General features: G+C 31.5%; 1 protein-coding gene across 2 annotated transcripts in view; it reads left to right on the top strand.

The window, feature by feature from the left end:
• The window catches only part of LOC139527771 (myb-binding protein 1A-like), a 51,951-nt gene that overhangs the window by 21,645 nt on the left and 16,093 nt on the right, over positions 1–14,213 (top strand). Inside the window, exons 21-27 of one of the 2 annotated variants that reach the window (XM_071323436.1) lie at positions 844–904; positions 7,340–7,548; positions 9,264–9,397; positions 10,217–10,274; positions 11,867–11,980; positions 12,983–13,058; positions 13,844–13,893. In XM_071323436.1, coding sequence (XP_071179537.1) covers positions 844–904; positions 7,340–7,548; positions 9,264–9,397; positions 10,217–10,274; positions 11,867–11,980; positions 12,983–13,058; positions 13,844–13,893 — 702 coding nt within the window. The remainder of the gene's footprint in view (positions 1–843; positions 905–7,339; positions 7,549–9,263; positions 9,398–10,216; positions 10,275–11,866; positions 11,981–12,982; positions 13,059–13,843; positions 13,894–14,213) is intronic. The other variant, XM_071323437.1, reaches the window with a different exon arrangement.

Here is a 14,213-nt window from a genome sequence, read left to right as displayed (position 1 = left end):
CGTAAAAACGGGAAATGATGTCTTGCGTGACACGGGAAATTACAAAAAAATGAGAATTGCTTACATACATAGTGTAAGCAGGATTTGGGAATCTGACAAAACAGTAAGCAGGATGTGGGATCAGACTTCCCAATGAGACCCCCTTTAGTGTCGAAAAGTTCTTTTCCATATGAAAGTTCCTTGAAATTAATCCTATGATTTAACAACCCCATTTCCTTGCTTTATATTGTTAAATTGACTGAACCTATTATAAGCTTCAGATTACCAATTCACCGTTTTATAAAAAAAAAATGTTTTGCCCATAAACAATCTGTTCAAAGGTAAAAAGGTATATTTTCAATTGATCAGATCTGCCAGTCTGATCAGTTAACATCTATTATTCAAAATTGAAAGAATTTAAGATTTGAATATATATGCATTAATTCCTACCAAAGGCATTGTTTTTTCTCCAAGCACTGTGGCTTCCTTATAATTATTATTAATTATTATAATGGAATTTGATGCAACTGTCATACAAATGAGAGGTTTAGCTAGCTATAAAACCAGGTTCAATCCACCATTTTCTACATTTGAAAATGCCTGTACCAAGTCAGGAATATGACAGTTCTTGTCCATTCGTTTTTTGATGCGTTTTGTTATTTGATTTTGCCATGTGATTATGGACTTTCCGAATTGATTTTCCTCTGAGTTCAGTATTTTTGTGATTTTACTTTTTCCTCCAACAATAAAAAGTGACTGCCACAAATAAGCACAATAGTCTTGATAGTGTTGAAAGTGGCCTAAAACACCAATCAGTCATTCAGTATATACATTCAAGATATCAGTATTAGGAATTTTTTCCAGGTATTAAAAGTACAGAATCCAGGTGAAGATAACAGTTTATTAGACATTGAGGATGATGAAGGTTAGTTCATGAATTATACAGCAATTGTGGTAATTATATATCTGACCTTGAAAGCAAGTTATATTTAGGATTGGTTAATCACTAAGGATTTTTGAAGGTGAGTCCACGGACTCTTCATCTTTGGCCATGGCAAGTCAAGCAGTGGGAAGATGTAATTTTATTGTTATATGATATAATTTTTGTTGGACAATATTGAGCATGGAAATGACATCAAATTTAGATTATTTTTTATCTCTTGTTATAAAATGATTTTGTTACAACATTTTACAATTTTGATGTATTTATTGACTCACAAGTTTTGAAAATGTCCAGACAGATTATGATGAGACTCATGGACTCATGGACTCGCCTTAGTGAGAGCCCTACATATGTTAGCATTTTTTTTGTTATGTTTCTATGGAATATTTGGTTATCATGGTGACTATGGAAATTTTAAATAATTCATTTACTCATTAAAATTACATAGTGAATATGAAAATGTGAATTGATAAGATATTAAGACATATTTTCAATTTGAGTATGTATGTTTTGTATGGTTCTGTTTCCACCAACTTGAAAAATGGATCATCTTATGGTTGCCTAGCAACGGAAATGCTGTATGTTTCCGACTCATTTGAATTTTGTTTTATGAAGTCAAAGTACCAATAGTTGTTGAAATATGCATGATATTAAGGTGAATCCCTACAGTAATAACAAATTTTTTTTCACCGTTGAATTCTTCTTAAATTTTGCATACATATACTATGCAATGGCCTCTATAAGAATTTGAGTTAAAAATAGTATGTCACCAGACTCGTTTCCATGGTAACGGTCACCAAAGTTGGTACATCACATGTATGAGTAAATACCTACCTGTAATGAAAATTCTGGATTTTTTTCAAGCCTTTGAAAGTAATTTGAAAGGTTTGTTCTTCATTTATCACAAAAATAATGTTTAAAATGTAAAAAAAACACAAATAATGGCAGTTTTATACATATTTATTAAATCTGGAGCTAATTTTATCAACACAGCTGCACACATAAAAACCCAAATTTTGTGATTTTTTCTCATTTTTCATAAATTTCCAAAAAATTGGTCCGTTGAATTTTTTTTAAAATTTGACATAATATGGTCTCAATAATAAGCTTTAAAAAAAAAAAAAAAAAAATTAGGGTCACCAGATTAAATTTTGACCTAAAAACTTTTTTGTTACCCCTGCCAACACAGTAATCACAAGCAATATATTGTATATCTTTCAAAAATGTGTGTAAAAAAATAAGAATATGTTGCTATATCTTTGGTATAAACTACTGGCATTAATGAAGTTTCACATGAGAATAAAATAAATGCTAATTTTTGTTGCTATGAACAACGGTAACCATGGCAACAGGGCAAGAAGTAGGAAAATTCATATTTTACATTGTTTTGAAGTGCAAGTATCACATCTACCAGACATAAAGAGATCAAATTCAATTATTTTAGAGCTACAACATATGGCTTCTATGTAATTATCAAGGAATATCATGATATTATTGCTTTTACAAAGTGTTTCTATAGTAAAAATTTAGCAGGAAAAAAAAATACTCAGCAGTTCCAGTCAAAATTCATTATATTTCTTAGACAGTAACAATTCATAGGTATGATTTTTGCTGTTTAACAGATTAAAAAATATCAAGACTTTTTTCACCTTGTCGTTAATTAACAATTTGAGGATGTTTGCTTGTCATGTTTTGGAATTTTTGTCAGATTTTTGGAGTCCTCTGGTTTTATCCATTTGAATGCCTTCAAATTTTTTGCCTGTTTAAACTCCAATTTTTCTTTTTATAAATATTTTACATACATATATAATTATAAGCCATTTGTAAAAGTCTTCTAAAATTTCATTTATCTTTTAATAGTTTTTGAGAACTTTAACTTGTCAATGATCAAGCTATGAAAAATCAAGAGAGAACATTTTCCCGCCAAAATTTCAATGGCTATATATATAAGCTAGTATCTCGAAAGTAAGCACATTGACTTCTATATATTTTTTGCATCCTTTATTAATCCCCTATCAATATATACTAGTTTTATGAAAAGCTATTTATTTTGGAACTGAGTAGATAACTTCCTTAAGTATGAAACAGCATACACATTAGTTGCCATGATATCAAAGAGATAAACAATAATTTATGAAATTATATTTTTTCAAAAGTTTTTTTTAACTTTCTTTGTTTTCAATGTGTATAGACACTTACATTTAAATATATATATATATTTAATTCCTCTATTTCATTTAAATTCTGATTGATAGTCGGAGCAAAATTAGAGTTTTCTTCATTTCCTGTCAAAATTGTCCATCCCTACATCAAAATTCCAACCAATCAATCACACAAATACCAGACACATTTTAAAAAAAAAAATACAAATAAAAGAAAAATTTTATTTGTTAATAATGTTCATCAATACTATTATTCTCATATATAAATCAGATAAGAAAAATAAAGATGATAGGTGCTGTGTTTTTATCAAATATGAAATCTTAGAGGAAAAAAAAAACAAAAGATAGGAATCATATGAAGGAAAGGATATGATGGGTATGACTTTGACATAAAAAGGTAATATACATGTACATAAGACAGAAGTTGCAAGAAGGAACAACTCTTTGATTGCTGTTCTTTATCTTAAAAGTTGCAGTGAGATGCACAACAGTAAGAAAACTTTTTAAACTTGCCACCAAGTTTGGTTCTAATTAGCCCATTTGTTCTGAAAAAAATATTTTAAAATGTCTTTCACATCTAGAGGTCCTATGTTAAACTATAAACATGATAAAAGGACAAAAAATGCCAACTGATGTGAAATGCAGGTGAACTAAAAATAAATAACATGTATATTATCCATGTATATTGTTCCATAAAAATTATTCTTCACAACCTGACAAATGCCCAATAATGGAACTCGCATATCTATTGTTTACATTGTTATCTGTCAAAATGAGTTTGATGCCATTTACATCTCTAGAATTTGCAAGTTTTAAATGTGTAACATTAATACCACTTCTTGCTAATTTAATGCAAACTGTTGCATTAATAATTTTTTTATCAACTAAGGGTTTTAAAGACAGTTTACAAGAGTTAAAATTCACATGATGTAAATCATCTTCTTCACAACTGCTTTGTAGTTTTTGACTAAAAAGTTCACTAAGAGATAAAACATCATCTTTTGCGTTATGGCTAGCAGTCAAATTTTTTTGGAGAATATATGTCTATGATATATACCTAATGTATTATGCTTATATGTATCTTTCATGTAATAAATTACATTTTTAGCTCACCTGGCCCAAAGGGCCAAGTGAGCTTTTCTCATCACTTTGCGTCCGTCGTCGTTGTCCGGCGTCGTCTGTTAACTTTTACAAAAATCTTCTCCTCTGAAACTACTGGGCTAAATTAAACCAAACTTGGCCACAATCATTATTGGGGTATCTAGTTTAAAAAATGTGTCTGGTGACCCGGCCAACCAACTAAGATGGCCGCCATGGCTAAAAATAGAACATAGGGGTAAAATGCAGTTTTTGGCTTATAACTCAAAAACCAAAGCATTTAGAGCAAATCTGACAGTGGTAAAATTGTTTATCAGGTCAAGATCTATCTGCCCTGAAATTTTCAGAGGATTGGACAACAGGTTGTTGGGTTGCTGCCCCTGAATTGGTAATTTTAAGGAAATTTTGCTGTTTTTTGTTATTATCTTGAATATTTTTATAGATAGAGATAAACTGTAAACAGCAATAATGTACAGCAAAGTAAGACCTAAAATTAAGTCAACATGACCAAAATGGTCTGACCCCCTAAGGAGTTATTGTCCTTTATAGTAAATTTTTAACAATTTTCATAAAATTTGTAAATTTTTGCTATCATTTTCCACTGAAACTACTGGGCCAAGTTCATTATAGATAGAGATAATTGTAAGCAGCAAGAATGTTCAGTAAAGTAAGATGTACAAACACATCACCATCACCAAAACACAATTTTTACATGAATCCATCTGCTTCCTTTGTTTAATATTCACATAGACCAAGGTGAGCGACACCTAGTTACTTAAAACATGATTTTTATGCCCCACCTACAATAGTAGAGGGGCATTATGTTTTCTGGTCTGTGCGTCCTTCCGTCTGTTCGTGTGTCCGTCTGTCCGTCCGTCCGTTCGTCCCACTTCAGGTTAAAGTTTTTGGTCAAGGTAGTTTTTGATGAAGCTGAAGTCCAATCAACTTGAAACTTAGTACACATGTTCCTTATGATATGATCTTTCTTATTTAAAAAAAAAACCAAAACTTTTGACCCCATTTTCATGGTCCACTGAACAAAGAAATTTAAAGTGTGAGTTTCAGGTTCAAGTTTTTGGTCAAGGTAGTTTTCGATGAAGTTAAAGTCCAATCAACTTGAAACTTAGAACACATATTCCCTTTTGGGTGATCTTTTTACTTTTAAGGCCAAATTAGATTTTTTACCCAATTTCACGGTCCATTGAACATGGAAAATGATAACGCGAGTGGGGCATCCGTGTACTTTGGACACATTCTTGTTTTTTTCTAATCTAACTAAAAAATTAGTAATTTTTCTGATTTTGCCCAAAATATCAAACCAAGTTGCTATGGAAACTAAATAGCTTCATTTTGGCTAGCAACCAAAGACTGATGAAAGTTTCATTTTGAATGCTAATTTAGACCATCAATATGAAGTGTTATGCAAATTTTTATCAAAATCTGAGATCATCAGTATGCCACTGTTTGCATGATTTTTAGGCAGACAGCTACTTAAATATCTGACCCAGTGTGTTGGTCTAGTACAATGCAGGGCACATTCACATTGACATTTTACCTTTGTGACTGTGCATTTAATGTAATGGTTGCTGTTTGATATTAAACATGCCTCAGTCAATCATATTTCTCCCCCAAAAATATATTATATATGAAAAAGAAGATGTGGTATGATTGCCAGTGAGACAATTGTCCACAAGAGACCAAAATGACACCGACATTAACAACTATAGGTCACCGTACTGCCTTCAACATGATCAAAGCCCATACTGCATAGTCAGCTATAAAAGGCCCCGATATGATAATGTAGTTATTTTATAATGTTTAATGATATTTTATGAAAAAGATGCCATTAAACTTTTATGTAGACATTATATAAAATTTTTGTCTTACTATATTGTCATATCGAAAATCTAATGATATTTATTGAACTTTAGACTTTATTTTTCCCAGTGTAAGATAAGAAGAGGTTGGTAATTAGGGCCCCGCCTTTAGGCGGGTCGCCCTATAGTGATCAATCTGTCCGTCCGTTCGTCCGTAACACTTTAACTTTGTGTCCGCTCCATATCTAGAGAACCATTATGATTTCATACTTTATACTTTACATGTTTATTAACCACCACCAGAGGGCGTGTCATGATGTATGTACAACTTCCTAGGTCAAAGGTCAAGGTAAAAAAACTTTGGTTTCAGTTGACAACCCTGTGTCCTGTGGTGAAGATCGTGTCCGCTCTATATCTTGAGAACCGTTATGATTTCAAACTTTATACTTGACATGTATATGAACCAACACCAGAGGGTGTGTCATAATTTATGAACGACTGCCTAGGGCAAAGTTCAAGGTCAAAACCTTTTTTTCAGTTGACAACCCCATGTCCTATGGTAAAGATTGTGTCCGCTCTATATCTTGAGAACCGTTATCATTTTAAAGTTTATACCTGAAATGTATATAAACCAACACCAAAGGGTGTGTCATAATTTATGTGCAACTTCCAAGGTCAAAGGTCAAGGTCAAAAACTTTGGTTTCAGTTGACAACCCCATGTCCTATGGTAAAGATCGTGTCCGCTCTATATCTTGAGAACCGTTATCATTTCAAAGTTTATACTTGACATGTATATAAACCAACACCAAAGGGTGTGTCATAATTTATGTGCAACTTCCATGGTCAAAGGTCAAGGTCAAAAACTTTGGTTTCAGTTGACAACCCCATGTCCTATGGTAAAGATCGTGTACGCTCTATATCTTGAGAACCGTTATCATTTCAAAGTTTATACTTGACATGTTTATAAACCAACACCAAAGGGTGTGTCATAATTTCATTTACAACTTCCTAGGTCAAAGGTCAAGGTCAAACACTTTGATTTTAGTTGACAAACTCATGTCCTATGGTAAAGATACAATTTTTTAATGCACATTATTCACAGCGGGGCCCACAGAGATGGCTCCCATCTCAATGATATCTAGTTGATAATTTTATCTTTTAAACAAATGTGCATGGGATTAACCTGAAGATGATCTATAACATTGTAAACTAGATCCACCCAGACAATCATGTAAAATAGTAAACAGTATTGATCAAAGACAAATATTAATTTGAGTTTCATAAACAAATAAAGAAATTGGAAGCAAAATTTTTTAGCTTAAAAATGTTTGAATTTCAGAAGATATGGAAGACATGGAATCTGATGGTGAGGAAGAAGACCAGGATAAAGAGGCAGAAGAAAAAGAGGAGTCGGATGCTGATGAGGATATTGATAGCAGTGATTCGGAAGAGGAGAAAGACGAAGTTGATGAAGAGTTTAGGACTGCTATCAAATCAGCTTTAGGCCCTGCTGCTGTGGAGGAGGGGGAGGATGATGACGATGAGGAGGTATAAATATAGCTACGGAATCATCACCCTCTATCGAGGAGGAGAGGTGCTCCTCTCTTAAATTACTTGACATCTCCATTGATTTTTTCCAAACCTTTGAATTTCTTTCCTGTTAGTTTCATTCAACAACATATTTTACTGCAGTTGAAGTTCTGACAATTTCAACATACAAGCCTATTGATAGTGAAACTTTATTGTTCATTCAAATTTGTGGTTCACATTTAAATTGACCCCTTCACTGTAAGTTCAGCCATATTGGATAGAGGGCGGATTTTCATAAAAGAGGTAAAAAAGGTCTGAAAAATATGGGAAAACATCATTAAAACAGTGCAGTTACTTTGAAACATGCATTGGATTTCCCGTACTATTATACTATTTATACCTCTTTCAAAAAAAAATTTGCCCCCTATTCAATATGGCCGAAATAACTGAAGTTGCCTATTGGAATATTGCTTTTGTAGGTGGTTTCCCTACTTTCAAAGTTCCTTCTTTGGGCAACATGTATGTTTTAATGGAACAAAAAAAGTAAAATCACTAAAATACTGAACTCTGAGGAAAATTTAAAACGGAAAGTCCCTAATCAAATGGCAAAATCAAATGATAAAACACATCAAACGAATGGACAACAACTGTCATATTCCTGACTTGGTATAAGGTATTTTCAAATGTAGAAAATGGTGGATTGAACCTGGTTTTTAAGCGCTGAACCTCTCAATTGTATGACAGTCACATCAAATTCCATTATATTTACAACAATGTGTGAACAAAACAGACATAATAGGTAAAATAGTCAAAATATGGGTGCAGCAGTCATCACTGTGTCATAATCTCAAAACAAACAAATATTTAACAAAAAAGTGCAAAAAGCATCTTTCAAATTTAAAATCCACATTTATTGCTTCTCGTGTTTGACGTAAGAAAATGTAACTGTCACAAATGATGAAATATAAAATAATTTTGTCGTTCAAAGAAATTATAATTTCAGAAGGGGAATGGAGGTATACAGGGTTAGAAAATCAAAAGTTTTGTTAGAACTAATTTCAGAAGAAGACAGAGATTTAAAATTATCCAGAAGTTCTGTGGAATTTTTAAGAATCCACATATGGTTAATACCACTACGCTAGTAAAACAATTATGTGGTTCAAAGTATTTTCAAATTTATAATAGAACAATAACATAATGACATATAATAGAACAATAACATAATGACATTTAATAGAACAATAACACAATAGTGGGATCTTTAAAAGTACAGAGTCATGTCATATGTACCAAAGAAACACAAAAAGTCACATATAAAACACCAGCAAAAATGAAAGATTATACAAACATATTGACGGGATGTATAAGTACCTAGCCACGTCAAATAAATATCAGAGAAAACAGACCAAATACTGTAAATTCAGAAATTATTGTGTGCATTTATTATTGCGATTTTGTCGTTCTAGACTAATATGCGATTTTAATTTTTGTGATATTGAGAAAAATCCTATTAAAGTCATATACTAAATTTCAAAAATGCGAGTTTAAATTATTGCGATTTTAACACTGGCACAATTTTCGCAATAATAAAAACATAGCAATAATCTCTGAATTTACAGTAGTAAAAGTAATATTGATAATAGAACAAAGACAAATAAAAGAACAATATAACATCCCCAAGAACAATATACCTTTCCAGATTTTAGATTCCAGTTTGTGTGCTTGTTTTATAGGAGGATGAAGATATGAGTGACAGTGAGATGTTTAAGTTAGATGCTGCCTTGGCAATGGTGTTTAAAAACTCCAAGAGAAATAAAGACAAGGAGAAAAAAGAAACACAAAGACAACTTGGCTCTTTCAAATTAAGGTTGGTCAAACTAAAGCAGTTAATCAGTCAATGCACCAGTATTCTTTATCCTGAATATTTCTATGTACTTGTGATGAGATTTTATATCTTGATTTTAACAGAGGGACATTAGAATCATTTATGATTTTTATGCCCCACCTACGATAGTAGAGGGGCATTATGTTTTCTGGTCTGTGCCTCCGTTCGTCTGTTCGTCCGTCTGTGCGTCAGTTCGCTTTAGGTTAAAGTTTTTGGTCAAGGTAGTTTTTGATGAAATTGAAGTCCAATCAACTTCAAACTTAGTACACATGTTCCCTATGATATGATCTTTCTAATTTAATTGCCAAATTAGAGTTTTTACCCCAATTTCACGGTCTACTGAACATAGAAAATGATAGTGCGAGTGGGGCATCCGTGTACTTGGGACACATTCCTGTTTTCTGATATCATTTAATTATCTTCATAGGTGTTGAATAAAAGAATCTATGGGGAATGTGTTAATCAGAAAATCAACTCAATAACACAAATAACAAAAAGACAACTAAAAGTCTATATAAGTCTTCATTATATTCTAATTGGTAAACTAGATTATCCTATCAAACAGATATAATTACCATAAAAGTATAGACCTTAAAACTTAACTACATGTAATTATATCATTATGTTTACAACTTAGATAAATAAAAACAATATACATGTATAGAAGGAGTCTATATAGAATGTCAAGCTCTAATCATCTCCAGTCTAAAAAGTAAATTTACAAATCTTCCATGTAGCTGATGGCCAAGTGTCACATAATTTAATTGCTTTTAAAAAATAATTTTTAATTTTATGTTACAGGGTATTAGATTTGGTAGAAACACTGGTTAGAACACCACTTTCTGGAGATCTTGTATTGGTAAGAGATTTGATTGCAAAAGGAAATATTAGCTAGCATGGTTTAAGCTATAGAAGTTAAATGATGCAGAGAAATTCTCTGAAAACTTATAAAGGAACGTAAAATACAAATATATTGAAGAGCAGCGAATCACATTTTTAAGATTTTAGTATAAAATTGATGTTGTTATTTACAGTCTATTTCAATGAGTGTGTAGGCAAAGGTAATATCTTTGGTTAGCTTGCTTGCTAGCTTGAAGTCAATTGATAATGATAGGTTTGGTAAAATAGTAGTATACATTACCTCACAATGACTTCACGGTTCTGCTAGAAAGCCCGCTAACCAAAGATATTACCTTTAGCTTCACAGTCATTGAAATCAGCTGTAAAAAGATAAAACAAATATACATATTAAAATCTGTTTCCTTATAATATAGAAATAAAATTAATTAGCAAAAAAAAAAAGCAAACATCCTTTATAAAGCTTTTATTGAATAATTAAGATTGGGCAAAGTAGCAATTGCTTATACTAAACTTGCCCAAATGGTGATGCAATCAATGTTATAACTTTGTAATGTTGGCATACTATATCTCTCACTTATTCATTCAGTTATTAAAAGAAACCACTGGGCAAACTAGATTTGAACTTGGTTAGAATAATTCTAATGTTGTGTTGTTTCTTTATTGTGCTCATTGTATTCAACAAGCAAACAACTTGACCATGGTAGCTTAAAAAATATTTGATCAACAAATAAGTCCTTAAAACTCTAGAAAATTCAGGTTAATTATTAGTTTGTTATTTTCAAGGATTTTGTGAGCATGAATTAGAATATAAATTTAAAAAGTCAAAACAAATAAATCCAATTTATATTATAATTTTATCAAATTTGTCTCCCTTGAAATCTTGGAGATTTTACTTATGTCCAATTGCTAATGTAGTAATGATTTTATGGAAAGGAATAGGTTAAACAAAGGGGGATAACCTAAGCGTCAGTAAAAAACCATTAGAAGAATTTTTTTTTAGACAAGATAATCATATAAGCAATAACGAAAAAAATATTTACTATTTCTTCCTGTGTGACGTTGACATTTTATGACTTTAAATACGCGAAGCAATGAATGTGGTTTTTTAATTTGATAGATGCTTTTTATAATTGTATGGTAAATTATATGGTAAGTACTACCATTACCCTTCAGCAGTGAGTTAAAAATCTGGATGCTTTTTGTTAAATATTTGTTTGTTTTGAGATTGTGACATAGTGATGACTGCTGTACCCATATTTTGACTATTTTACTTATGTTTGTTTTGTTCATGCATCATATTGTAAATATAAGGAAATTTGATGCAACTGTCATACAAGTGAGAGGTTTAGCTCTTTAAAACCAGGTTCAATCCACCATTTTCTACATTTGAAAATGCCTGTACCAAGTCAGGAATATGACAGTTGTCCATTCGTTTGATGTGTTTTATCATTTGATTTTGCCATTTGACTAGAGACTTTCCGTTTTAAATTTTCCTCAGAGTTCAGTATTTGTGTGATTTTACTTTTTACATTAACTCCTAATACATGTAGTAAAGATAAATGTATTTTATTATCAATTTCTAAATTAAAGGATTTACTGTTTCCACTGTTGGAACTTATGATACATGGAGAAAAAGAAAAAGAGAACAGGGAACTGAGTAACAAGGCATGTGGAGTTTTCAAACAGTTGTACAAGAGGGCAAAGGTGAGAAAACTTGTACACTAAACTTGTACACTTTATATGGTGTATGACAACTTTGTTACCAAAAAAACAATAAAAAATAGTTTTTCAGCAGATGACATGAGATTTGATGAAATATTCTGCTGGAGCTTGAGGGTCACAAAACAATCTTTTTTTAACTTCAATAACTATATTTTGTATTAGTTTCCAATTGGTGATAATTATTTTTGCCGGACCCTTTACAATATGTACAAATAGAGATTTAAACATTTATACCAAACCTTTATGAACTATCTTTATTAGTATATTTTAGAGTAAAAAAATCTTGAATTTTTACTAAATTAAGAGACATTTGTTTAAAAATAAATCAGAATAAGACTAGGAAACTTAAAAAAAAAAAAAAAAAACAAGAAGTGGTTTGATAAAAAGACTTCTTTATTTTCCGTAATTGATAGAGACATAATTGAATTTAGGATATATACCTCTGAAAAGTGGAAAATTTCTAGAAGTAAATCTTTTTTTCTTAGTCTGATTTTTGGGTTTATATGACTTTAAAAGTAATTGGCCAAGAAAAAATCATATGGTGGTGCACTTTTTTTTTGGCTACAGTAATTGGAAAATACCCAATTTTGATGATATTTGCATTTTTCGTCCCTTTTTACCCAATTTTGGGTTAGTATCATAAAAAAATCACAGTTTCACAATTAATTTTATTACTCAAAAATTACTTTAGATACACAATATTTCACAGATCTAGAGTTAAGTTTGATTATGATTTTTTAAAATTCATTCATGTATTCCACTTGTTTTACATGTTTTGGAAATAATTTCAGAAAGAGATTTTTCCAAAATGAGTTTTCAACGAGAATGAAACATCAGCAGAATACATCCTTAAAAACAAAATATAAACCCTAGAACATGTAGAAATCAGGTATTTTATGCCACTAAAACAATGGCAAAGAAAATTTATAGTAAGGAAAAAATATAGATCTTAAGTAATTCTTAAAAATGCATTGTTAATTTCAGGTAAACAGCAGTGCAATTGCAGATACAGAACGCAGTTTGGAATCTTTAAAGTCTGTAATTGAGATGTCTAAAAAAGGTATGTTGATTTCCAAAAGTTATCTCCCCCTGTTTGTTATCTGATTGAGTTTGTCAAAACTTGTCTCCCTTTGTTTGGTTCTCCTGTTTTATCTTTCACTATGACTGTAAACTGAACCTCTGTTGTGTTCACTTATCGCTACACTGACAACAGGTACGGCCTAAATCCTGTGGTCAGAATTCTGACTGCGGGATTTAATAATTCGACAAGACTAGTGCATCATGTGCTGTGTTAATTATGTAATCAAACGAGAAATTAACACATGTATAACCCTACTGAGTTCTCAAGGGAATGAAAGACACCAGCTCAGTTTGTCAAAAACATGATAACACGCTTGTTGTTCATTTATCTGTGCTACCACCATGGGGTTAATTAACAGATACTTGTTTATTTCCCGGCTTCACAGTATTATCATTGGAGGTCAATTTCCTATCAATATAATTGGTCAGTTTTATTAATAGCAAATCAATGAATTTGTTAAACTCGTCCAATTAATGCCAATGTGGTAATGGCTCCAACCGTTCCTTCGGTGCAAAGATATAGATGGAATGGTGAACCAGTTTAACTATGACTGATACAAAAAGTGGGAGTTATTTTGAAATTAGCAAATATACAAACCAACATATACAATAATTAAATTGCTCATTTTTTTTAACATTTGAATTTGTAGTGGACACTTACCCACAAAATCCACAAAAAAAATCAGAACATATACTACCATTACCCTTCAGAAGTGAGTGTAATAAAATGTGATATAAGTAATATATGGTATGATTTATTTTCAGTAATTGACAGATCCTTGCTGCTGTCTGTATCAGATGCCTATTTCCTTATAGTGAGTATTGAATTTTAAGCACCAACATATGAGTTTTAAAAAGGATGGATAAACCTGACACTGAAAGTCAGTGAATTTATAGGTTAACTAAAAATAATGTGTTTTATAGCTGTACATGAATCAAAAGAAGAGGTGGGGGCTTTAAAAACATGGAATCCAGAGGTCCAGAATTTAAAGAAATTAAAATCTGACATCCCGAAATTCCTGTATCCCAAAAGGATCAATCCCAAAATGCCGAGCTTGAAAACACCCGTTCCCTGAGTCCCGATAAAGGTCCTACCTCCTCAAAGAACTATGATGTTCTATGTACACGTTTTTGT

This window comes from Mytilus edulis, chromosome 6 (assembly GCF_963676685.1).
Source record: "Mytilus edulis chromosome 6, xbMytEdul2.2, whole genome shotgun sequence".
Taxonomy (NCBI): Eukaryota; Metazoa; Mollusca; class Bivalvia; order Mytilida; family Mytilidae; genus Mytilus; species Mytilus edulis.
This window is presented reverse-complemented; position numbering and strand designations above follow the sequence as displayed.